General features: G+C 42.7%; 1 protein-coding gene across 3 annotated transcripts in view; it reads right to left on the bottom strand.

The window, feature by feature from the left end:
- Positions 1-25,083, bottom strand: part of KIF25 (kinesin family member 25) — an 81,147-nt gene that overhangs the window by 31,259 nt on the left and 24,805 nt on the right. For all 3 annotated transcript variants that reach the window (XM_061624399.1, XM_061624401.1, XM_061624400.1), the window contains exons 6-9: positions 13,050-13,138; positions 9,855-9,897; positions 3,948-4,015; positions 1,814-1,888 (exon numbers count right to left, since the gene is read on the bottom strand). In XM_061624399.1, coding sequence (XP_061480383.1) covers positions 1,814-1,888; positions 3,948-4,015; positions 9,855-9,897; positions 13,050-13,138 — 275 coding nt within the window. The remainder of the gene's footprint in view (positions 1-1,813; positions 1,889-3,947; positions 4,016-9,854; positions 9,898-13,049; positions 13,139-25,083) is intronic.

Below are 25,083 nucleotides of genomic sequence, written 5' to 3'. Positions count from 1 at the left end.
GTAACAGTTCAGAGTAATAGGCAATTTGTGCTAAAAATTAACCCTCCCCGGAAGTCCCAAAGGCCTGTCTGAAGAGCCAGGTCTTCAAGGCTTTGCTGAATACGTTCAGGGAAGGGGCATGCCAAAGATCGTATGGAAGGGAGTTCCAGAGAGTGGGGGCTGCCACTGAAAATGCCCTCTCTCTAGTCCCCACCAACCTAGCTGTTTTAGTTGGTGGGACTGAGAGAAGGTCCTGAGTGGCTGATCTTGTCGGGCGGCATAATTGGTGGCGCTGGAGGCAAGTGGAGTGAAAGAGGAGGGGGAGTACATGAGCAGTAGAATGCTGGATGATTGGCTGAGCGTTTGAATATATGGGAGTATAAATGGAAGAATGACAGTTGAATCGAGGTGGATGTTGGAGGTTGAGAGAGGTGAAAGAGAGGTTTTTGGTGGTGTTTGGAGGTGGGTGTTGTTGTTGAGAGTGAGTCGGAGTTCTGAGGCAATTAATGAGACGTAAAGTACATGTCAGAACATATATGAAACCATAAGCTTGTAACAAAGTAATTAAGTAATCTTGTTATTTCTAATTCTTAATAAATATTTCTTGGTTAAATAAAAGCCTGATTCCTTCAGCTGGGATACACCTACCAGGGGGAATAGCAAAGTAACCAAGGCTGAACAGTTTGTATCGAATGGTGGCAGCAGCGGATCGGAGGAAAGTGTATCCAGTCCCACAGAGAAACCCAGGGCTGTATGCTTCAGAGTCAAGGGGCTGCAGGGGGGGTTGGGAATTACCTATACCCATAGACACAAGGTATCGAGATAGCCTGGCAGAGACTAAGGCACAGTCTAAAGGTTATAAGAGATACAGAGTGTTGGGTAGTAAGGCCTAGCAGTGGGATCTTTTGAGATCGGTGCTAGTGCTGTAAAGGGTAAGAATAAACCTGACGATCCTGTCTGCTGGTAGCCACAAGTAAGAGCTTCATAGGTGGTGCCAGGGAAGGACGTCGCAGAGAGATCCATGATATCCAGTTCAACCATACTTCAAATAGGTGAGTTCTAGGTGACTGTCTTAATATATGACATCCACCTTCAAGTACACCTTTTGGCTGCATTTGTAGTTCATAAAGGTTCACCAGCTTTCTCATAAGGTAACATGACAGATCCCTTAGTGGCTCATGCTACAAACTTTCAGAAGGGGCAGCAAGTTCAAAGTCAAAATGTTGTGTCTGTTCCACATTTTACAGACAGAAGGTTGATCAAAAACATGGTTTGTATAGGAGCTCATCTTTTCCAGACCAATAATCTGCTTTTGTTTAAATGGTGTGTCCTGAAAAGGCATGAAGTACTTTTGTTTCAAGTAACTGAACATTTCCCGAAGGGCTGTAAAAACAAAACAAAAAAATCCATGTTTCAGGGCAGCTATTTTAAACAGAATAGCTGGCTGAAGATGCTTCCCCAATCTGCATGCACAACAATTGCACTGGAGTTAGCAGACAACTTGGTCATTTGTGTGGGGAGCTGTGACATAGAAATTTTGGAAATAATAGTTAACACCTTTTCCCTTCCCTTCTGGGACACAGTGTTTTTTTAAAAAGGGATGAAAAAGAGATAGGATGCTAAATTTGCTGTGGTGTTGTTTCTTTCTATGGTATTTCATTCATAGCAGTTTCAATCTCCAAGAGAAAAGATATGACACCCTACTTCTGTGGCAGGTGTTTTACCTTTGCAGTAGGTTTTACGCATTTCTTCTCTCTCTCTCTTTAAAGAAATAGTTTATCTTTGAGACTGCTGTTACCTTATTAGAAGTATTTGCCCTCACTTTTCGACTCACCCATCCAACAGAGAGGTTAGCAAAGGCGATACATCTGCAAACACTGTCACTTGAGAATCAAGAGCGCTGTAAACTCTGTAGATGGAAAATACAAATCAGTCGTAGTGAAGAAATGCCCTACAAATGTTCACAGTGAAGAACAAAAACCAGAGTGGCATTACTCACTGAAATCTCTAATGCAACAGTATTTATTTTTTTCAGAAGCACTAACATCTAAGGAGGGGAACTGCTCACGCCTACTCTGAAGCTGGTATAGACATCAGGAAATTAAACAGAAGGAGAGTTAAGCCACAATTCTATTCCAATAGCCAGATGCAAGGAATTTAAAGTGTTCTGGACACTGCCAAGCCTGGAGGTCCTTGTCAAATCCAAGCTATTTCTGGAGATGCAGAAGAGTTTATGATATGTTGTATTGGACCAAATGTGTTGGCAGAAGTGCCAGGAGAGAGGGAAAAAAGAAGCTTTTGAGCATCATACATCTTTCCTTCAGATGAAAATTGTCAAAGCACAGTTCTAAAAAGTAACAAAAGAAAACACAAACAACAAAGAGTCTCATTAAAGACTAACATTTATTATGGCCCAGAAACCTGGTGAATAATTTGTAGCTGATCTCTGCCAAGAATGTCACAGGTTCAAATAAGTGATTACCACTTAAAACTCACTCTGATAGGACATAGCAGCAGTCAATATTCTAATGTTGGTGCAATATTTAATGTGGACAAGTTTTCCCACAAAATCATTTCAAATTTTTCACAGGATAAAAAATTATTTTCTTAAAGACCAGTGCCCAATATTTTTCCAAGATGTGATGCTTGCATGATGATACGGGACTTACTATATTAAGGAACTTTCTGGCTGGTGTTTAGACAGGATGTAAATAGAACGAACTTCATTTTGTGCCACTGAACATTCAGATCTACTTTCCTGCACCAGATAATGAATACAAACCAATCCCAAGAGATCTGTTCATGCAAAATGACATTTGCCTACCCCCTTCTTCTAGCCACGTGCTTTTAATGCTACTTTAATCCTAAACATTAGAATTCTCATTTTTATTTTTTCTGTTCACTATCTGAAAAAGAATACCAAAAAACAGGATTTTTTTCCTGAAATAGAATAAAGTACTTTGACATTTATTAGATCCATTAAAAATACGCTAAAAAAATAAACATTTGAAGTTCATAAGAACCATATGCTCTACTGTTTATAAGAATAAGCTGTGTGGAAATACTGAAAAACACTCTTCCAGGAGCAGTGTTTTTTGAAAGAACTTACCACTTTAACCCCCCTCTTTTTAGAGGGGAGGGGGGTCCTAAACATACACTAACAGACATCTGGAGTGTTTTGTAAAGGTAGCACATTTTGAACTGGCAACACAGTCTTCTGTATTACAAGGTAGGGAACTGGTTACTTTGGATGAACTGATCAGATACGCCCTGCTCCTGACAGGAATACAAGGCAGCAGGTTCTAGGCACCATAACGTTTTCCAGTTGTTCCCAGAAAATAAGATACAGAGAATAGGTAAGGTCATTTATTTACTGGTAAAGGAGTGCAAAGAAGAACTGAGTAAACAGAATAGAAGGACAACTACTTCTAAGCTGTTAACTGAAGCAAGATACTAAGACGTCTGTGCCTTTGACAATCTGTTATCCTCACACCTAGATCTATTGGTATTTTGCTCCTCTTCCTAGAGCCCCACTCAGATTATCACAGTCTCCCATGTAACTGCAATAGTAATAACACCATGGAGAAATAGCTCACACGCTGCAGAATATATGTGAAGGGGAACATCATCTCAGTACCAGATTAAACCTGGAAGTAACACTCTAGCGTGCATGTTTAAAGAACATGGTCTAAATTCTCCAAATCTCAAGAGACTGGTTAGGCCCAATACGTTTCAAATAATTTCCTTCCTCTTCAGAGAAAGCTCAGAATTAAATTTTGTTTCACAGTTAGTTTTAAGTCTTGAAGATTCATAAGGAAGTTGCAAATGAAAGATGTGTTCAGAATGGTAGGAGTCCCATTACCAACTCGTATTACAAATCCAGTTTATATATATATATATATGTGTGTGTGTGTGTGTGTGTGTGTGTGTGTAGAGTTGAAGCCACAATGGTTCTCAAGACCACCCACCTTTCATACTGGAACGTCTTGTTTATCAAAGCATGACCAGGACGGCTGCATTTCACAAAGACAGTTTCCTAACAGAAAACAAGAGTGGTAACAATTAAAACATATATCATTAAAGTCTAAATGAAAAGAAAATGTATGCTTAAAGGTTCACCACAAAGCAGGACATTTCAGAACTTCCAAATTACAAAAACCACAGCCATATCCTGTCTTCGATAAATGATTCTGCAATGCCACAGTATGGAAGGCGGGGACAGCAGCAAACTAAGCATCTGGGCTGCCACACACAGAGCTGCATGAAGTTGGTCCTTCTACCAGAAATATGGAAATCAAGTAGAGAAAGGAATAGATTGTGCATGTGTATTTCACAGAAGGATTTTACTCAGGAGAGGGAAGAGGAAGTGACACCATGTCCTCTACTCTGTCCTTCCTAGTATGCTGTCTCAGTGCTGACTTCCTTTGGGAAAACAAGGACAGGGATTGTCATCAAAACATCTGGAGATCTATTGTGGAATATAGCAATTTAAAAGCATTCCCAATTAAAAAAAAGACTTAAAATGTCTGAAACCATGTTGCCAGCTCTGGGGAGGGAGCCAAACAAGAAAGAAGAGTGCACCCTCAAATAAGAGGCATTGCTGTTGTGGCACTTCTGTGACTTATCTATGAAATTAAACCTGCTATTCTGGGAAGCAGAAGCTTATATTATATAGCAACTCAACAAATGATAGCTTCAGACAGGGGAGTCATTTTAATTGAGAAAATGGCATAGAGGGAAAAGTTCCAATCCGGATAGGTTGGTTCCTGTTTTTGTAAACATTGATGTGACCAGTCCAAATGCATTTTTTAATTGTGTGTTTAGACAAATTTATGGAGGCTTTAATGGCCAGTAGCCATGATGGCTATTGTTCTACCTTCATTCTTGGAGGCAGTATTCCTCTGAATAATAGTTGCTGGACTCACAAGTGGGGACAGACCTTGTTGCACTCAGGCCCTGTTTGCAGGACCATCCCCACACAACCACCCCTCTCATTTTGCCTCCCCCCCATGTTTTGGATGTGATTGGGGCTGGTGGTCTGATCCAGCAGGATTCTTCTTAAGTTCTGACATTGTACTAAGATATATTCAAAACATTCTGCACTGCAGTTCTTAATGGTTGAACACTGCATCATGTAGGGTTGCCAGATCCACGGCCTGAGACTGATCCTGTATCTTTAGGAGAAGAGAAGGTCAAGTGCAGGTGTTCTTGCAACTCTGTAATGGGAAAAACCACAAGGTGGAATTCTCCCTCCTCCTTCCACAACTTTTAAAGATACAGAAGACCTCTTGAACTGAATCAAAAGTCAAAATCCAGAATCTTTCATTTGGTCAGGGTCAAAAACAGATATTCTAAAATACAAACGTCAAATTTCAATTCTAAAAGCCAAGCATTTGCACAGATAATTTCCATATGATTAGTAGGTGATGAGTGCCAATTGGACTGTCACCAAAATGAGAAGCAAGTGTAAGGGAGGAAGGGCGGGATAGAAATTTAATCAATAATAATAATAATAATAAATAAATAAATAATACTTGAGGAAATCCTGAGGTTTGCAGAAGTACACAAAATATATTTAAAAAAACCTAAGGGGACAACAGCCTCTCCAAAACAGCCCAATCAGGCCTGCGTTTGAATAGATCCAAGTACATTTCTAGATCATTACCTAGAACATCCCCCTCTAGGATGCACACCTTAACGTGGTGAGGGGATTTGAGTGTTGAAAAAGCTGAGAGCAATGCCATCAGGAGTCTAGACCAAGAGGCTAGACTCCTAGTAGGGGCACCCAAGGCGGAATGGTCAAAGCTGAAACACCAGACTAAGATGCATCCAAACTCAGAGGAAGGCAATGGTAAACCACCTCTGAATATCTCTTACCACGAAAACCCTATGAACAGAGTATCCAAAATGCAACACGAGATAGTGCTGGAAGATGAGACGCCCAGGTCAGAAGGCACTCAACAAGCTACTGGGGAAGAATAAAGAATAAGTACGAGTAGCGCTGTGACTAATGACACAGCTGGGTCAAAGCCGAAAGGAAGCCCAGAGGCTGATGCGCACAGATGTGAAAGGAGAGTCCGGAGTTTTACGATGCACACAATTGGAACATGGAATGTGAGAAGCATGAACCAAGGAAAGTTAGAAATTGTCAAGCAAGAAATGGAACGCATGAACATCACAACACTTGGTGTGAGTGAACTCAAATGGACAGGAATGGGACATTTTCAATCAGGCAACTACAAAATATTTTATGCAGGAAGTGAGAAATTAAGAAGAAATGGGGTTGCTTTAATAGTGAGAAGTGATGTAGCAAGAGCAATTAGGAGCTACAGCACAAGGTCTGAACGAGTTATATCAATGAGATTAAACGGGAAACCTATCAACATAACCATCATCCAAGTCTATGCTCCAACGGCAAACACAGAAGAAGAGGAATTGGAGATATTCTATGCAGTTGACAATGAGGACACTGAACTTGTCATCAATACCTTGGCACAGTCATTAACCAAAATGGAGACAATAGTCAAGAAATCAGAAGAAGGCTAGGACTGGGGAGGGCAGCTGTGAGAGAACTAGAAAAGGTCCTCAAATGCAAAGATGTATCACTGAACACTAAAGTCAGGATCATTCAGACCATGGTATTCCCGATCTCTATGTATGGATGTGAAAGTTGGACAGTGAAAAAAGCGGATAAGAGAAAAATCAACTCATTTGAAATGTGGTGTTGGAGGAGAGCTTTGCGGATACCATGGACTGTGAAAAAGACAAATAATTGGGTGTTAGAACAAAGTAAACCAGAACTATCACTAGAAGCTAAAATGATGAAACTGAGGTTATCATACTTTGGACACATCATGAGAAGACATGATTCATTAGAAAAGATAATAATGCTGGGGAAAACAGAAGGAAGTAGAAAAAGAGGAAGGCCAAACAAGAGATGGATTGATTCCATAAAGGAAGCCACAGACCTGAACTTACAAGATCTGAACAGGGTGGTTCATGACAGATGCTCTTGGAGGTCGCTGATTCATAGGGTCGCCATATGTCGTAGTCGACTTGAAGGCACATAACAACACAACAAACAGAACATAGGGCAGATCATGAATGAAGGAGAATCTAGCACATGAAAGCACCATAACTCAGTGGTGAAGCACATGCTTTGCATGCAGAAGAGCCCAGGTTCAGTCCACAGCCCCATGTTTTCAAAGAGGAGCAAGTGATGGGAACAATTTTGGTCTGACACCCTGTGAGAGCCTCTGCTAGGCCAAGTAGACAACCCTGAACTAGATGGATGGGTGGCCTGAGTGAATAGAAGGCAGCTGCATATGTTCATGTGATAGGTACTCAAAAAAGGTGCTCTTTGGCTACATTTAAAATGCTACCACAAAAGAAAAACTGGTTACACACTCACATGAAAGGTAAATAACACAATATGTGACTGAAAGCCCTAACAGTCAAGAAAATGAAACAGTTAAACCTTAATTAAAACTTCCCTCACGTCATGCCTTTCAAATTTTATTTCTTGGTAACAGGCTTAATTAATACTGGAATGCCATCTGGATATGCAGCTCAGCTCTCAGGCTCCCCTGCTTTGGTGGATTTAAACCAGGTCCCTTTAATGCACTTGAAAGCAAGGCCTGGTAGGCAGCTGCATCTAACTCTTTAGAAACTGTACTTCTAGCCTGATCTGCAAAGCACAGCCTCAGTAAAGCAAGTACAAGTAGTTTAACAGGAAAACCAACTTTCATTGTCAGAGTCTAAGTGCCATCAACAGGCCTCAGGCATGTGAATCAATGGTCTGAGTACTGGATGTGCACACTGGATCATGTCATCACAAGTGACCCTCTCAGCATTGGTATAGCTGAAAAACTTGAATAAGAGTGACCCCCACATGCAAACACACAGTCACTGTGAGGGCAACAAGTCTTTTGCATATTGATATGCGAGAGGAAATTATTAACAATTGGCAAAACAGTTGCAAGCGCACTTGGAGGAAGCGGATTATCTGGATTCATTTCAATCGGGCTTCAGGCCTGGACATGGGACTGAAACAGCCTTGGTCGCCTTGGTAGATGATATGAGGAGGGCGTGGGATAGGGGCAAATGCACCTTCCTTGTCCTCCTTGATCTCTCAGCGGCTTTCGATACCGTTGACCACGTTATCCTCCTGGACCGCCTGAAGAGGTTAGGCATGGGAGGCACTGTATTGCAGTGGTTCCATTCCTTCCTCTCTGGTAGGTACCAAAGAGTGGCATTGGAGGATGAGGTTTCGGATCCTTGGACTCTCATTTGTGGGGTGCCACAGGGTTCCATCCTCTCCCCGATGCTGTTCAACATCTATATAAAGCCACTGGGGGCAATCATCAGGAGATTTGGGCTGCAATGTCATCAGTATGTGGATGACACGCAGCTCTATCTCTCATTTAAATCTTCACCGAGGTTGGCTGTAGAAACCCTGTCCAAGTGCCTGGAGTCGGTGAGTGGCTGGATGGGAAGGAATAAGCTGAAGCTGAACCCTGACAAAACCGAGGTACTGTTTGTGGGAGACAAGGGAAGGCTGGGGGATGTGGACCTGGTGCTCAATGGGGTACGTTTGCCCCTGAAAGACCAGGTCCGCAGCCTGACCATGGAGGCTCGGCTGTGAGCCAGGCGGCGCTGTATCAACATCTGATACGGAGGCTGCGCCCCTACCTTCCCAACCATCTGCTCCCACCGGTAGTACATGCCCTGGTCACCTCTCGCCTAGACTACTGTAATGCGCTCTATGTGGCGTTACCCTTGAAAACGGTCCGGAAGCTGCAACTGGTACAGAATGCAGTGGCTCGTCTGATTAAAGGCAGCCGCCAGCAAGATCACATCACTCCAGTGCTGAAGGAGTTGTACTGGCTACTGGTTGTTTACCGGGCCCAATTCAAGGTGTTAGTTTTGACCTTTAAAACCCTATACGGTTTTAGCCCAGTCTATCTGAAGGAGCGCCTCCAGCATCGTCAGGGATGCCGCTCTACAAGATCAGCCTCAGAAGACCTTCTCTCGATCCCACCGGTTAAAACAGCTAGACTGGTGAGGACTAGAGAGAGGGCTTTTTCAATAGTGGCCCCCACCCTGTGGAACTCTCTCCCAAATGATCTCCGCCATGCCCCTTCTATGATAAGCTTCCGCCGGGCCTTGAAGACCTGGCTCTTCAGGCAGGCTTTTGGGGTGGGTTAGGTTTCTTACTGTTATGGTTTTAAATTTTAATGTTTTAATGTATTGTTTTATCTTGTACGTCGCCCAGAGTGGCTGGACAACCAGCCAGATGGGCGACTAATAAATTAAATAAATAAATAATAATAATAATAATTAACAAGAGACCATCAGAACACATCTCAAGAGTGGCAGAAATCACTTCCTATTTCCTAGTCATTAAAGTAGACCATACTATGTGGGGGAGGAGTGGGGAGGGCCACATCAATACTCCGTGCCTTCAGGATTTCAGCTGAGAGAAAGGGGTGTGGAATCAATCACAGAAAGCTGTACAGGCGGGCCCTGCTTTACGGCGCTTCGCCTTTTGGCGTTCCGCTAATGTGGCGGCTTTCAATTAGGGCAAGTCCCCGCTTTATGTTGCTTGTTCCGCTTTTACGGCAGTTTTTGCTCGCTGTGCACCATTTTTGTGCAACGCGCGCCATTATCTTCAATGGGTTCCACTTTTCGGCAGTTTCCGCTTTTTGGCGGCAGTCCAGAACGGAACCTGCCGTATAAGCAGGGCCCACCTGTATGTGAGAATGCAAAGCTCCTGGAAAGCAAAGGCTTCATGGACTGCTCACTCTTACACGAAAAGGGAGCTGGCCCTAAATCTATTCCCAATTTGAAATGTAGGAATAATTAAATATACTCACATCATCAACTGCACACACCACGTTTTCTGAAAAGTTTCTCTGCCTTTTAAAAACAAAATATATTCATTTTTGTAAAGAGATCAACAAGAAAACAATCAACAGGTTGCATAAACTATGATGGAAGACCCTAAGAGCCCATTGCACAAATGTGCAAGAAGCCTGGGGACCTAAAACCCATTGATTTTTCATTGATTAGTGGCAAAATGTGTGTCCCTTGCTTCTCCCTGTGGAATCTATGCCGGCCGTCTAACCAGCTAAGGGCAGTTTCCTGCTTCTTCTCCTAGGGTCACATTTACTTCTGCTCACATATAGATTGAACCTGAACAGCAGGAGGCAGGAATATAGCCAGGGCTGGATTAACCATAAGGATAAGTAAGGAATAGTCTTGAACTCGGATGGGGGACCAGTATGGAAATTGCCAGATAGTTGCAACACCATGTGAAAACACCACCCATTTCACTCATTACATATGGTTCCTTTAAAATTCCTGGCAACTATTGTGACTCTGCCTCACCAGAAGACAGAAAAACAGTTTCACACACGCCACATGGTATCCAAACACAACCAACTTGGAGAACATGAAGAACAGAGCACTGTGTTAAAGGAGATAGGGGTGTGAGTTTGCAGCTGTATTTGTGTAAATGTTGGGAGAAGAGGGCATTTGGCTGAGAAATGTATGGTTCAGTTTGGGAGGATCCCCCCTATATTCTTCTAATTTGGTGGTAACTTCAACACATTAAGGGAAACATAGGTTTGGATGTTTGGTGCAGCACTGACTGATCCACTTTGTACTATAATTTTACAGATCAATGTATTGCTATAAGGAGGGCCCCGGAAAAGCAATCATGTTCCTTAAAAATCATTGATTGTACTTTTCTCATCTTAGTTATAATTGCTTTTCTAATTGCTGTGGTATTTATCCCCCCCCCAACCTTAGCAAACAGAAATAAATACAGCCTTGTTAACACATATACAAGGAAACATAAAGGGAGACTTGTGGCTTTTTGGGACTGAGTTATCTTCATCAAGTTTTGATTATACAGGAGTGGGCCTCAGATTATAAAGTAGTAGGGTAGGACAGGCTTGCTTCACCAGCCCATCCCTTCTTTTCTTTCAGCCATCTAGCCTGCGTAGCCTTGCAAATAGTGTCAAAGTGAATGAAAGCCATACAGCAAAAGAGTTTGGTAGACAGAAGAACAAAATCATGCACATTCAGGACAATGATTTAGGGTGCCTCCTGACTTTTACTGTTTTATGGGAGGGATTCAAGCACATACTATAAATTCAGGTGTGTGCAATGAAAGCACTCTGTTGCCATAGTGCAACAAATCCGCTTCTTGCGGTTTGGAAAGTAGCAGGGAAATGCATTGAAAAGCGTAGGATGAACAAATTATTAACAGGAAGATGTGTAAACGTCTTGCAAACAGCAGCAGCTAATAGGGTGGAGCTCCATTGCTCTCTTGGCTTCCCAACACTGCAGGTTGATGCTGCTTCTTGAGAGGGAGAGGTTTCAGAGAGCTCAGCATGGTGCATGGCAGCAGGAGTGTCGAATTGGCTCCACTGCTATGCACTGGGCTCTGCGCACTTCACCCCTCCCTCTCTTGGTCAGCAGCAGCAACTCTTGGTGTTGGAAAGATGGGAGAGCAACGGAGACCCACCCATTCAGCCCCATTGGCTGGTACTGCAAGCAAATCAGGATGAATGTTCATTGTCATATAACCACCTTGTAAACAAATCAGAACAAATACTCAATAAAAAGCAGCAATAATCTAATCTCAGTGTAAACTTTGTGCATGCAAATCAGGATGAATGCTCAATAAACTGGTCACCTGGAGGAGCCCATAGAGATGAGGAGATGCCTGCTTTTAATACCTTTGTGGCTCTCTCTTTCTTTGACAGTATTGATATTGCTAACATATCCATTTACACCCACGCTCCCAGATTCATTGGGACGATAACTCGTCTTGAAGGAAGGATAACTAGCAGCCTGGAGATTATTTTTTTCAGGCCCCAAAATTATTTCCAGCAGCCACCAAATTTGGAGAACAGGGAAGATTATGCGTTTAAGCCAGGGTGAAAGCTCCTCAGCTTTCTCTTCTGCCATCACACCATCTCCGATACTGAGTATGCACAAGATCTGCCAACGTCATAGGAGATAAAAGGATGATACAGAAGCACTTCCACCCTGCTAACGTTAATCGAAAGAGAAAGACAAAATACTGAATCCGCAGATGGAGACAGGGGCACATATGCACTCTGATACAGCAGTCCCCAATCATGTGAGATGTTCTACTAGTATTCAAGCAATAGCAAATAAACCCCCCTGCAGATCGTCCTTGCTCAGCATGATGAAGGTTGGGAACTGAGCAGGCAGGAGCACATACATGGGGGTGTAGGTGGCAGGGCCTGGGGATGAGTCCCTGCCCCCTTTCCATGCTAGCCCACATCTGCTGTCATCTCGTCTACTCTGAACCTGACTGTGATGATGTCAGGGATCATTCAGTCCACCAGGTCTAAGAAGGTGGAAGGCTACAAAAAGAAACATTAACAAGCCTAATTGTAATTCCCTCTGGTAGCAGATTCAGGTGGCTGAGAGCTGACAGAATGGAGTCACTGAGAAGCAACAGGGAACTCTTAACATTCCTGGATGAACCCGAGGACAGAAAAATAAAAAAAACATTTTTTAAAAACAGAAAGGGGACAACCTCCCCCACCAAAACAAACAAACAAAAACAATCTCAGCCCAGTCAGGACTGCGCATGCTCAGTGACCTCCAGGAGCTAAAGAATGTTAAGTTTCAGTTGGGAAAAAATGGAAAACTGGGAGAGGGAGAAGTAATGGCTCGCTTGACCCCACTGTTTGTTGCAGATTCCACTTGTAATCTGTGAACAGTAAAGTTAAAGTTTCTTCAACAGTGTGCAAATACATAGAATGTAAACAATATTTTCCTATAGCAGAACAATTAGTTTTCTTTATTATTTAGATTTATACCCCATCCTTCAAATGCATTATCCGTGTGGCTTATAATAAAATATTTAACATTCACAAATTCAGCCCAAAACAGTAGCTCCATAAAAGCAGCATCCAAATAAAACAGAACAAAAATTTTAAAGCCTGGGAAAATAAAAAGGTCTTTGCCTGGTGCCAGAAAGACATCAGAGTATTAGTTAACATTATATTCATGAAATAAATTACCTGTCTTTTAAGTCTGACTCTCCAGAAGCCATATCAAATGGTAATAATGGGCGGATCCTGCAGCGGACCCGGATATTGCCCCTTAGTTCCTGGGGAAACAACACAGAAACATAGTTTAAAATGCAACGGCATACAAGAATACCTTACCGTCTGATATTGCTAAACATTTTCACTGGGTAGTAAGTCCCATGGACTCACACAAAACCATTTACTCTAAAATATCTTCAGTGAAGTCTAGGAACACAAGAGATGTGGTATGGCAGTCTTGGAGCTTAAGAAAACATTATCCAATTTGATACTGGAGGTTTTTTTTAAAAACATCTTCAGTTATCATCCTACTGTACAATTGTTAGCATTGGTCACCAATTAGGTTTTATAGAAAACTATGTTCCAGTATGAGTACAGCTGCGTATATTCCACAATTGCTCTAGATAGGTGGAGAAACTGGTACAAGGCACCGAATTCAGCATCCTGAGAATCTCAGCCTTCATTAAAAACAGAAAAGCAGCAGCAGCAGGTTTCTAGCCCTGGAGACTGTGCCGCTAGGTCTGAAGGTGAGTGGGGGCAATGCTTTGCAACACCTCAGAATCTGACAGGGCACAGCTTCCAGTGGTCAAGGCTTCAAGATCCTGCAGAGCACTTAGCATCTTGTTGCGTGTGTGCGTGTGTAGATCATACAGGGATGGAATCCAAGAGCCGTTTAGAACAGGAATAAGATAGGCCAGGCAAGTTTCTTGTAAGAGTCTTTACCAGGCAAAGACATTAGACACAGTTCTCTCTACAGACATTTCTTCCCCCACACTCTGAGACACAGCAAGATGTCTCTTATCTACTTCCCAGCCAGCTTCTGACCTTGGCAAAACTGGCGCTCTGTTCTCACAACTTAACCCTTCTGCTTCAGGTTTCACTCTCTCTGCTAAAAAACCCTGTCTGTGAGTCTCACAGCATGCTTCACTGACCAACAGCCCCCACCTGAGACTCGCAGATTACAAAACGTCATGTTACAATTATTACATTTCTACAACATTAACTTTTTCATTACAATACATTTCAGTACATGGTTTGTTTTCTTACAGTTTCTATTTACATTTTCAGTTCAGTTCTTGTCTCTTTATTTCTTTATTCACACAGATTTCACAGATTCATGTTTGTTCACTTTCATTTGATAATACATTTACATTTCATTCTTCAACACAAAATTGCCACATTAGATCCATTGTTTCTTTATCTATTGGTCCTTCTTTTTCCCATTCTACTGGAATTTCATCTGTCTCATTATTCTGTTGTGTAATATTAAATGTGAATCTCTGAGGTGGTTGACCTTTCGTTTTTCTATCTGATCTCCTGACATCATCTATTTCCATTTCTTCTTCACTCTCTATTTTACTTGGACCTGCACCTGTGTTTGCACTAGTACTTGTACTTTCTGTATCTTGCATTGTCATGTCTTCACCTCTCAGCCTTTTTACAGTACGTTTGCCACCATGTATTAAATCAGTCAATGCAGTTTTTAATGGAATTTGTCGTCCAAAAGGAACATCAGCTGCTTCCTGCTTACTTGCACCATCAAGGATCACTGTTTGACTGTCTCTCCAAGGTTTATCTATCACCTTTATGTTTCTGCTTAACACTACTTGTTGTTTCTCAGGTAACCAAACTCTATAATATGAATTCTGAAATCCCAAAATGCGTCCTGCTTGAGCTCTTGAGCCTAATTTTGCAACATGTACCCAGCATTTTGCCCCAAAACGCTCTATGTGTTTCACCCTGGGTTTTCTTCCAGTCAGTTTCTCATAGGGAGACATGCCTATTGTTCTGTGCATAAGGCGGTTCTGAATATAAACAGTGTACAGAATACATTCACCCCAATAAGTGTTATTCATATCAGCATCTGCTAGCATTGCTCTCAATGAATCCTGCAATGACCGGTTCCTCTTCTCTGCCGTTCCGTTGGAGGATGGGCTGAAGGGAGCAGTGAGACTCTGTATTATTCCCTTCTTTTCCAAATATGTTTTAAATGAATTACTGGTAAATTCACCACCTCTATCTGATCTGATATTCTTTATAACAACCCCATATTGTGTCTCTGTTCTCTGTATGAATGTCTTTAATTTCTCTTCTGCATCACTTTTCTTTTTCAATAAGAACACATGTGTAAATCTGGAGAAATCATCCACAATCACTAAATAAAACCTTGCTCCACCTTTTGAGCACTGAAAAGGTCCAGCCAAATCCACATGTATGAGCTGATAAGGTGCAGTGGTTGTGCTTTCACAGCTCTTATTTACCGGAGTCACAGTCATTTTTGTTTTATAACATACCTCACATTCATCCACATGCTCACAATGTGTTAACTTCAAATCTTGACTATATTTTGGGGTGTTTATAACTTTCTCATAATGTGCGTGTGCCAATTTTCTGTGCCATTCATGGAAACAATTATCATGTTTATCTTTATTAACTGCTATCCAAGCACACGTGTTTATCAAGCTTGCACTCAACCATGAACATTTTGTTTTGTAATTTCCTTTGCATGCATATTTCACCATTTTTTCTCACAAAACATCTATCCCCTTCAAATGTAACTTTACAACCTATTTGAGCCAATTTTCTTACTGATAGAATGTTATATTTTAAACCAGAAACTAATAATACATCTGTTAAAATTCCCAAATTACCCATCTTCAGCGTGCCTGTTGCAATCGCGTCCTGAGTCGATCTGTCAGCCAGATAAAGCTTCTGCTGCGTCGGCTTTGAAGTGTAAAATAAACTAGAGTCTGTGATTAGGCAATTAGACACTCCACTGTCAAGAAGCCACTTAGAGTTAATGAATTTATTGCCCTCCTTAGAAACAAAGTTCACACTTGTTCTCTGACTTTCAAAGCCCCTGTTATTTCTCTTCTTTAAACAATGTCTCTGTATATGTCCACGTGACCCACAAAAATAACATATTTTAGTCTCTTGCCTGCTTCTTTGAGATTGTTGTTCAGCCACAGTCACAGTCACAGTCTCTGTTTTCTTATTCTCTTGTCTTCTATTCCACTCTTGTTGAAGTTTCTGTTCCACAAAGTCCAAATTCAGATGTCCGTCAGGTAAAGTTTCCAGGCTAGAGACCGTTACGTCCCATTTTTGATCAAATGAAGATAACAGGATATAGACCATCTGAATGTCACTATGATGCACTCCTCTATCTTGCAGCTCAGCATTTAATCTCCGAAATTCAGCCAGATGCTCTGTCATAGTCACTTCTTCTGTAAAACGCATCTGATAAAGTTTCCGTGCTAAACACAGCCTGCTCCCCGCAGTTTGCTGTACATGAGCGGCTTTTAGCTTTTCCCACATCTGATTAGCTGTCGGCTCATTACTCACCAGCAACAGTTGAGAATCAGATAGCCCCAGAGTAATAAAAGCCTTCGCTTTCTCATCTTTCTTCAACCACGCTGCTGAAGGAGCTGCCGGAGGGGTTTTTTCCACAACATCATTCAACTCTTCTTTAATCAGAACTGCTCTCATTCTCCATTTCCAGCTGGAGTAGTTTACAGCACTCAGTCTCTCCATCGGCATCCCGGATAACAGGTTTACAGCCATGTTGCCCACTCTTACTTGCCTCTTTTTCGCACTTTGTTTCTCTCTGCACCAACGTCACGTCAACAGTCTCTCGAACCCGCTACCATGTATGATAAGCTGGGCCCATAACCCCTGTTGCATGTGTAGATCATACAGGGATGGAATCCAAGAGCCGTTTAGAACAGGAATAAGATAGGCCAGGCAAGTTTCTTGTAAGAGTCTTTACTAGGCAAAGACATTAGACACAGTTCTCTCTACAGACATTTCTTCCCCCACACTCTGAGACACAGCAAGATATCTCTTATCTACTTCCCAGCCAGCTTCTGACCTTGGCAAAACTGGCGCTCTGTTCTCACAACTTAACCCTTCTGCTTCAGGTTTCACTCTCTCTGCTAAAAAACCCTGTCTGTGAGTCTCACAGCATGCTTCACTGACCAACACATCTACACATGACTAGCAAAAGCAGGATTCCACCAATAAGCAAATGTGCTTGAATGTGCATAATTTATACTGAATTTAGACTTCCTGGGAAGAGCAGCTTACCCACAGAATTTTAGTAAGAAAATGTGAAAAGGAATGCCTCAAGCATGCAGACTTTGCTCATGTGCAATGGCTACGAGAGACAGCTCAATGTAAGCCTCACTGAAATGACATGGGGGTTAAACAGCCCCAGTGTTGGGTGATGCCATCTTCTACTCTAGGGTGGCCTCTTCTTCCCCTGTCTCTAGGGTGTACATTAGTAAGATTCTACTGTAAGCTTAACAGGTAAGCTTGCAGAGCCTAATAGGAAAACTTGCCCTTTTGGAAGGGGCTTTAACTAGGGAGTAGACCTTATGCTTTGCATGCAGACGGTCTCAGGTTAAATCTCTGGCATCTCCAGCCAGAGTTGAGAAAGACCCCTGTCAGAAACCCTGCAGTGCTAATCAGTGTTGACAACACTGCACTAAATGGACCTGACTCAGTATTAGCAGCTTCCTAGGTTCCTACAAAATATACAACCAAGAGTTAATTTCAGGGCCCAGCATTAGTTACTTTGTAGGATTCTTTTTGGTTGTGGGTAAAGCGCTTTGAAAAAAGTCAGATCTGTGCAGTTCCTTAAAACTGGAATACCCGTATAAGATGTTTATGCATGTATGAAAATCTTGGCCATAATTTTACTCAATAGTAAACCTAATAACATTGGTATTCTCAATTTCAAAATGTAAAACAGGAAAAGGTTAATGGGGAATAAGCCCTTGTCATTAACAAGCAGCCAATGGAAAAGCAATAGGGAAAAATATTTACAAACAGCAGCAGAGATAGACATTTAAAGGAGTCATATATTTTGAAAGATCCTGTTCCACATCAGTTACAGCCATTTAATTCCATGGACAGGAAGCAAGTCAGGTTACAGTGGCTGGAAATTTAGGGGAAAGGGTGGTGGACTAAGGAGACTAAGGCCATCATCTTGTTACTGGCAAGACTACCCCCTTGCCAGTATATGCACAGGGTTGACGGTTCTTGCTTTCACCCTTCCCCCATATCTACACAGAGCCCTTGTATGTTGAACGTTAGGTCACCTAAGCTCACAGGTTATCAACAGCAGTCGTCTAGTGTAGGCAGAGAATAGAACAGAAGAGACCCCATTCAAGAATTCTTCAGTCCTGGGAGGTATCAGAAATTCTTTATTTGGAAGTCAGACTTCAGACAGCAGAATAGTCTTTATAATACATGCTATTTATTCATATAAGGACAGAATATGGAGAAACTGATTGGTTCCCCATCCGAAAGGGTGCAAGACAGGGGTGTATGTTATCACCCTGTTTGTTTAATCTATATGCAGAACATATCATACAAAAAGCGGGATTGGACCAAAATGAAGGAGGTGTGAAAACTGGAGGGAGAAATATCAATAATTTAAGATATGCGGACGATACCATACTACTACTAGCAGAAACCAGTAATGATTTGAAACGAATGCTGATGATAGTTAAAGAGGAAAGCACAAAAGCAAGACTACAGCTGAACGTCAAGAAGACTAGAGTAATGACAACAGCAGATTTATGTAACTTTAAAGTTGACAATGAGGACATTGAACTTGTCAAGGATTATCAATACCTTGGCACAGTCATTAACCAAAATGGAGACAATAGTCAAGAAATTAGAAGGCTAGGACTGGGAAGGGAAGCTATGAGAGAACTAGAAAAGGTCCTCAAATGGAAAGATGTATCACTGAACACTAAAGTCAGGATCATTCAGACCATGGTATTTCTGATCTCTATGTATGGATGTGAAAGTTGGATTGTGAAAAAAGTGGGTAAGAGTAAAATCAACTTATTTGAAATGTGGTGTTGGAGGAGATTTTTGCAGATACCATGGACTGCGAAAAAGACAAATAATTAGGTGTTAGAACAAATTAAATCAGAACTATCACGAGAAGCTAAAATGATGAAACTGAGGTTATCATACTTTGGACACATAGTGAGAAGACATGATTCACTAGAAAAAGACAATAATGCTGGGAAAAACAGAAAGGAGTAGAAAAAGAGGAAGACCAAACAAGAGATGGACTGATTCCATAAAGGAAGCTACAGACCTGAACTTACAAGATCTGAACTGAGTGGTTTATAACAGATGCTACTGGAGGTCGCTGATTCATAGAGTCATCATAAGTCAAATCGACTTGAAGGCACATAACACCATTTATTCATATCTTGCACACTACAACTAATACAATGCATTCTAAGTGGCCTTAGCCATCATTGCAGAAACAGAAAAACAGAAATATGTATATCTGCACAAAAGAATTTGCTTCATATCCATTTAACATCAAAGTATAAAACGTCTTAATTAAAACAAGTTACAATAGTTGAAGGATTGTCGTTTTCCGCTGGCGGGGGAAGATGGCAGCGAGCAATGCAGGTTTTTAATCTTCTTTCGTCTTGCAGGCGTTTTAACAGTTTAATTGTCCTATCCAGTCGTTCATCAAATTGTTTTTAACCTAGTTAAGTTTGACTGACTTTTATTACTTTTCCTCCTCCACTAATTTCCTGCAACAAGCCGATTTTGACTAGCTTTGATCTAAGGGGCCGTTGTCTAGCCGGTTTATTTATTGCCCTTGGTAGCTCTCAGGGCGGAATTCTTCGCCTTACTGATAAACCCCTATGACTTGTGAGGTAGAAACAGAAACAACTTGGAGCTCCTGGAAGCCCCTGGAAGCGAGGGAAAGAGAAATCAGAGCCTCTTAGATCGTGGAGAGGCCTTGTGATTAATTAAAATTAATTAAAGGAAATACGTATTTTTCGTCTGTACCACACGCTGAGCCCAAATTGAGCTCATTTCCCCCATGGTCCTCACGAGAAAGAGGTACAAAGGACTGGGTTTAACACCCCAAATAGCCGTGGCTTCCCTAAATGACCAACAGGCAAAGATCACACAGCTCTTTTTGCCTAAGCAGAGCGAGGAGCAGCGCGAAGAGGAACTTCAGGATTCCTCTTTGCCATTGGGACCTTCTTTAGATTGGTTCCTAGACTACAAAAGTATTACTCAAGGGCTAAGAGAAGATCCTCTTGCTTTGAATTTAGCAAAAGAACTGGAGGCTGCTGAACTCCAGGCCCCCTTGCAATCCAAGGAAAATGCACAGGCAGAAACTTTGGAACTAACAAGCCCTGCACCTTTAAGGGAAAATCCAAACCAAGAACCCCAATCCCTACGCCATTCCAGCAAGGGCCCAATATTCCTTCGCCAACAAACTACGCTTTGTTACACCCTCCAGGGTACTTCAGGCCTCCCACTACCGGGCCACATAGGGCGGATGCCCAGAGGCATCTAACGAAGGCGTATTGGAACTTGGTCCTGATCCAGAACAAACTGGTTTTAATAAATTATCCAAAGCCGACCGGCTTCCAAACACAACATCAACGGAAATCACATCTTTTGGATCTATTGCATTCTATTTTACCAGGCCAGATTGGCATACTGCACATTAATCATATTGATTATCTTTTTAACAACCACAGGACTGTACGTGCTATTGTTACTTTCAACTGCCCAAGCACCGCCAGAGTGGTCTATGACACTAGGGCGGCTTTTGCGAGATTCGGGATCACAATTACGCAGCTATTTGAGAATATGGCCCCACCACAACCTATAGGCCCTGCCTGTTGTGCTTTAATTCCTCCCAGGCGAGGCCTAGTTTTTCCAGCAGACAGCCCGCCTTACGCTGCAGCCTAAGCTCCAGCCCATGCCCCACTTAATGTGGATGAATCTTTTGACCCGGATGAAATGCAGCTGATCGAATCTTTTTGTGAGCTACCCAAGAACGAGCAAAATGCAATAGTTTCTAGACTGGATCGTCTCAAATCGCTTTTGGAGAATCTACAAGCTAGAAATCACACTTCTCCCATTAAAGAAGAGCCGCCGCCGCCCAACAAGTCCGTAGACCCCGTTATCCAACAACCTGGGAAGTCTTTTAATCTCTCCTGCCCAATCCCCTCAAGTTGTACCACCCACCAGGCCATGTCGGCAATAAATTCGACTTCTCCCAAGAATGCAGCCTATGGAGACGGGACTTCGGATCCAGCCAGGCATCAAGGCCAGGGGTCCAAACCCTGCGGTGGGCCCTCATGGCTTGAAATGTGCTATTTAGACACTGAGGAGCTAGGTTCCCCTGGAAGGCCTGAGCCCCCACCTTGTATACCGGCTCGCCACGAGAGCCCAATTCTTTCTAATGTCAGTATTTTGAACCCAGACACCAAGCAAATTACGGTTTGGAGTAATTCCATGGACTGACAGTGTCAAAATCCACACAAACTAATATTTTCCCGGACCGGCTTTCTTAAACCGTCATCATCCCCTAGGAATTCTTTTCCAGCAAGCCTTGAATCCCGAGTTTCCCACATAAACTTCCTCTCGTGGAACATCGCCGGCTGGAAAAATAAGTCGGCTGATCCAGAGTTTACCGCCTTTTTGCAATCTATGGACATTTTATGCCTCCAAGAGACTTGGCTCCTTGACTCTAATTCTCTTTCCTTACAGGGCTATAAGGTCTGGGAGAAGGCCGCAAAGAGAACATCAAATAGGGGTCGTGGAAGTGGAGGTTTAGCAATCCTGATGGCCACATCCCTGGACGTCCAAGTCATCGAGCCCTTGAGTGTGGCCCCTGACACCTGTATGGCTCTAATAATCCACATTCCCGATTCCCCCCCTATGATTTGTGTTAATGTATACTTATCTCCCCTTCATCCCAGCTTGGCGACATCAACTTGGTTGGATATGGAGAATTATGTCAAAAGTTTGTTATGTGACTATCCTTTACATCTCTTGCTGATTCGCAGTGACTTCAACGCCAGAATGGGGGCTAGCTATCCTTCCACTGATAACAACCCTGGGTCTCTCCCAAGTGATATGACTATATTACCATGGCTGTCCCGAGACAAGATAGTAAACAAAAATGGGCATGTCCTCTTTTACATTATTGTTAAATTTCATTTAATGTGCTTTAATGGCTCTTATTTGGATTCTTCCAATGGCCATTACATTTTCATCTCAGGAAAGGGAGCAAGTGTAGTTGATTACATCCTCGGTTTGCTCTCCTTTGTTCCCTTTGTCAAAGAAGTCACTGTGGAGGCTAGGCCGGATAGCGACCACCTCCCCCTGAGAGTGGTCCTACATGGTTTTTTCCACCTCTCTTGCCATCCGCAGTCCCACAAGATTGCCCCGATAGTAGACAGCTTGCAAGGGACTAAGCGACTCAAATGGACCGCAGAAATTGAGCTAGAGGTAAAAAGGACATTAGAGTCGAGCGCATTGTCAGAACTGCGCCAGCTGGCCTCTAAAACTCCGGAGGACATTCCCAAAATATATGAGGATATCATCAAAGCCCTCAAACCGGTGGTGACTTCAACAGCTGAAGAGAGGCGCCCAAATGGCCCCAAATCGTGATTTGACAGGGACTGCAGATCTATGAAAAGAAAATTACGCACCCAAATGAGGACCTTAAAGAGAGATAATTCTGATGTAGCCATTTTTCACCAGCTCTCACTAAAAAGGGCATATAAAAAGCTACTTAAAGGGAAAAAACAGGCTTTCGTCACTAACAACTGGCGGGCCCTGGGCCTGGCTTTGCTCCAAGGAAATGACCCTGAATTTTGCAGACTATTTCAGGGGGGACTTGCCCAGGATTATTTCGTGCCAATTCCTCCTATCCTTTCAGAAACTTGGGTTTTGTATTTTTGTGCCATTTTTGGATACGTACCGCCACTGTCACCCTCTCCTGTCGAGGTGCCTTCATTACCATCATGGCCCCCCGTCACCATCGTGGACATCGGGGATATAATTTCGTCCCTTCGAGCTGGCAAAGCCCCGGGGGAGGACATGCTGCCCCCTGATCTATTTCGCACAGAAATCTCCTGGTGGGGCCCTCTCTTGGCCATTCTCTTCTCACATATTAATTCCACCGGGGACATTCCTACTGGTTGGCGCACCAGCATAGTGGTGCCTATCTTTAAGAAATGTGACACCTCAGATCCCCATAACTATAGGCCTATTAGCCTACTAGATGTGACATTGAAAACGTATGGGCGCTATCTTCTAAACAAATTATTAGAATGGGACTCTAAGCATTCTATTATCCATGTAGAGCAGGCTGGATTCAGGAAAGGCAGAAGTACAGTAGACCACGTTTATGTTCTCCACCACTTCATACAAAAGTCCTTAACAGGGCCAAATGCCTCTTTATTCGTGGCATTTGTGGACTTTACTTCTGCCTTTGACTCAATCGACAGAGACTTGTTGTGGCATAAACTCGGACAATCTAATATCGATAAGCGGCTCTTGTGGTTAATCCAGTCCCTCCTTCAGGCAAACTTTATGCGGGTCAGAATAGGGAGAAATGGAACTCTCTCCCAAGAAATCCCTGTAGAGACAGGCGTCAAACAGGGGTGCATATTGGCCCCTTTCCTTTTTAATTTTTATATAAACGATATTATTCCTGCTCTGACCTCTCCTACATTTTTTTCGCCATCACTGGGGAATAGGAGGATTTCGTCTTTATTATATGCCGATGATCTGACCCTATTCTCTCTGAATAAAATCGGTTTAAAAAGAATGCTAGCCCGTTTGGAAGAATATTGCAAAGACCATCATTTGCAAGTAAATCATTCCAAAACTAAAACAATGATTTGTGGGAAGTACAGAAAATCAAAATCGAACTGGACCTTGAACGGGCAATCTCTTGAACAGGTCCGGTCCTTTAAATATCTAGGCTTAAACATCAATGATAAGCTCTCGTGGAAACCCCACTTGGAGGCCACTCGACTACTTTGTGCTAGGGTTTGTGGGCAGCTAAGGAGATTTTTCTATACCACGGTGGGCAGCTAATTAACCCAATGTTAAAAATCTATGCCGCCAAAGTCCTCCCAAAAATCCTATATGGATCAGAACTCTGGGGCCGTCCAGTTAAATCTAGACTTGAGGTACTCCAAAATACTTTCATGAGACAAATTTTGGGGTTACCTCGTGGAACACCATCAGCACATTTAAGAGCAGAACTTGGACTTCCATCCCTGGCAGCAAAATTAGATCTGGCCTACCTTAGGTTTTGGAGAAAGATCTCCATCATGAATGACAGCTCCCTCCCAAAGCTCTGCTGGCTTGAACAACAGAGGACTGGGGGCTGGGCCCAAGGGGGACAGGCAATACTAGACACTTATGATCTTTCTCTAAGCAAGCTTTTTGGCCTTAACCCCACTCAACTTAGAAATTGGGTATTTGATTACGATGCGAACCAAGACAGGGCAACAATTATTGAGGCCCCTTTTTCATCTTGGTTCCCCCACATTAAATTCAATCATGCCAAACCCCGCTACTTCGACACTTTGTCATGTGCCCTTAGGAAGAGCATTCACAGAGCTCAGATTTCAAGTAATCCCCACAGCTTACCTCAAAGGTAGGTACTTGGGAATCCCTACTCAGGAGCGACACTGTATTTTTGGTTGTAAGGTACCCGAAGATCTAGTTCATTATATGTTCCAGTGCCCGCTGTACAGGAACCCTAGACAGAAATTCTTAGCCCCTCTGATTAGTCGTATGGGGGGGACATAGTGCGGAGACTGGGTGATCGCACTTCTGGCCGATAATTACAAGCAGGTCACAATTGCAGTAGCAAATTATGCTCTAGCTGCCAAAAAGCTCAGAGCAAATCGTGTAAAAGTTTCATCATCCTCAGCCGGATCTGTTTTAACGTTAATTACGGTTTTAAATGTACATTTCGTATTGTGCAAAGGCCTATGGCTAAATGCAAATAAAGGATTGACTGACTGACTAAGTTAAACTCTAAGTCATATCACAGAGCCAAAGTACAAAAGACATAGGAATACATGTCATGATACATCACACATCCGATGGAATAGATGGAATAGATGGATGGTTCTCCTGCTTTCTTCAACCCCCCCTCCCCCACCAGCAGAGCTGAGTGGGCCCTGAGTGT

The sequence above is a fragment of the Rhineura floridana genome, chromosome 4, assembly GCF_030035675.1.
Source record: "Rhineura floridana isolate rRhiFlo1 chromosome 4, rRhiFlo1.hap2, whole genome shotgun sequence".
Taxonomy (NCBI): Eukaryota; Metazoa; Chordata; class Lepidosauria; order Squamata; family Rhineuridae; genus Rhineura; species Rhineura floridana.
The sequence above is the reverse complement of the archived record's forward strand: the minus strand, read 5'-3'. Positions and strand labels throughout refer to the sequence as shown.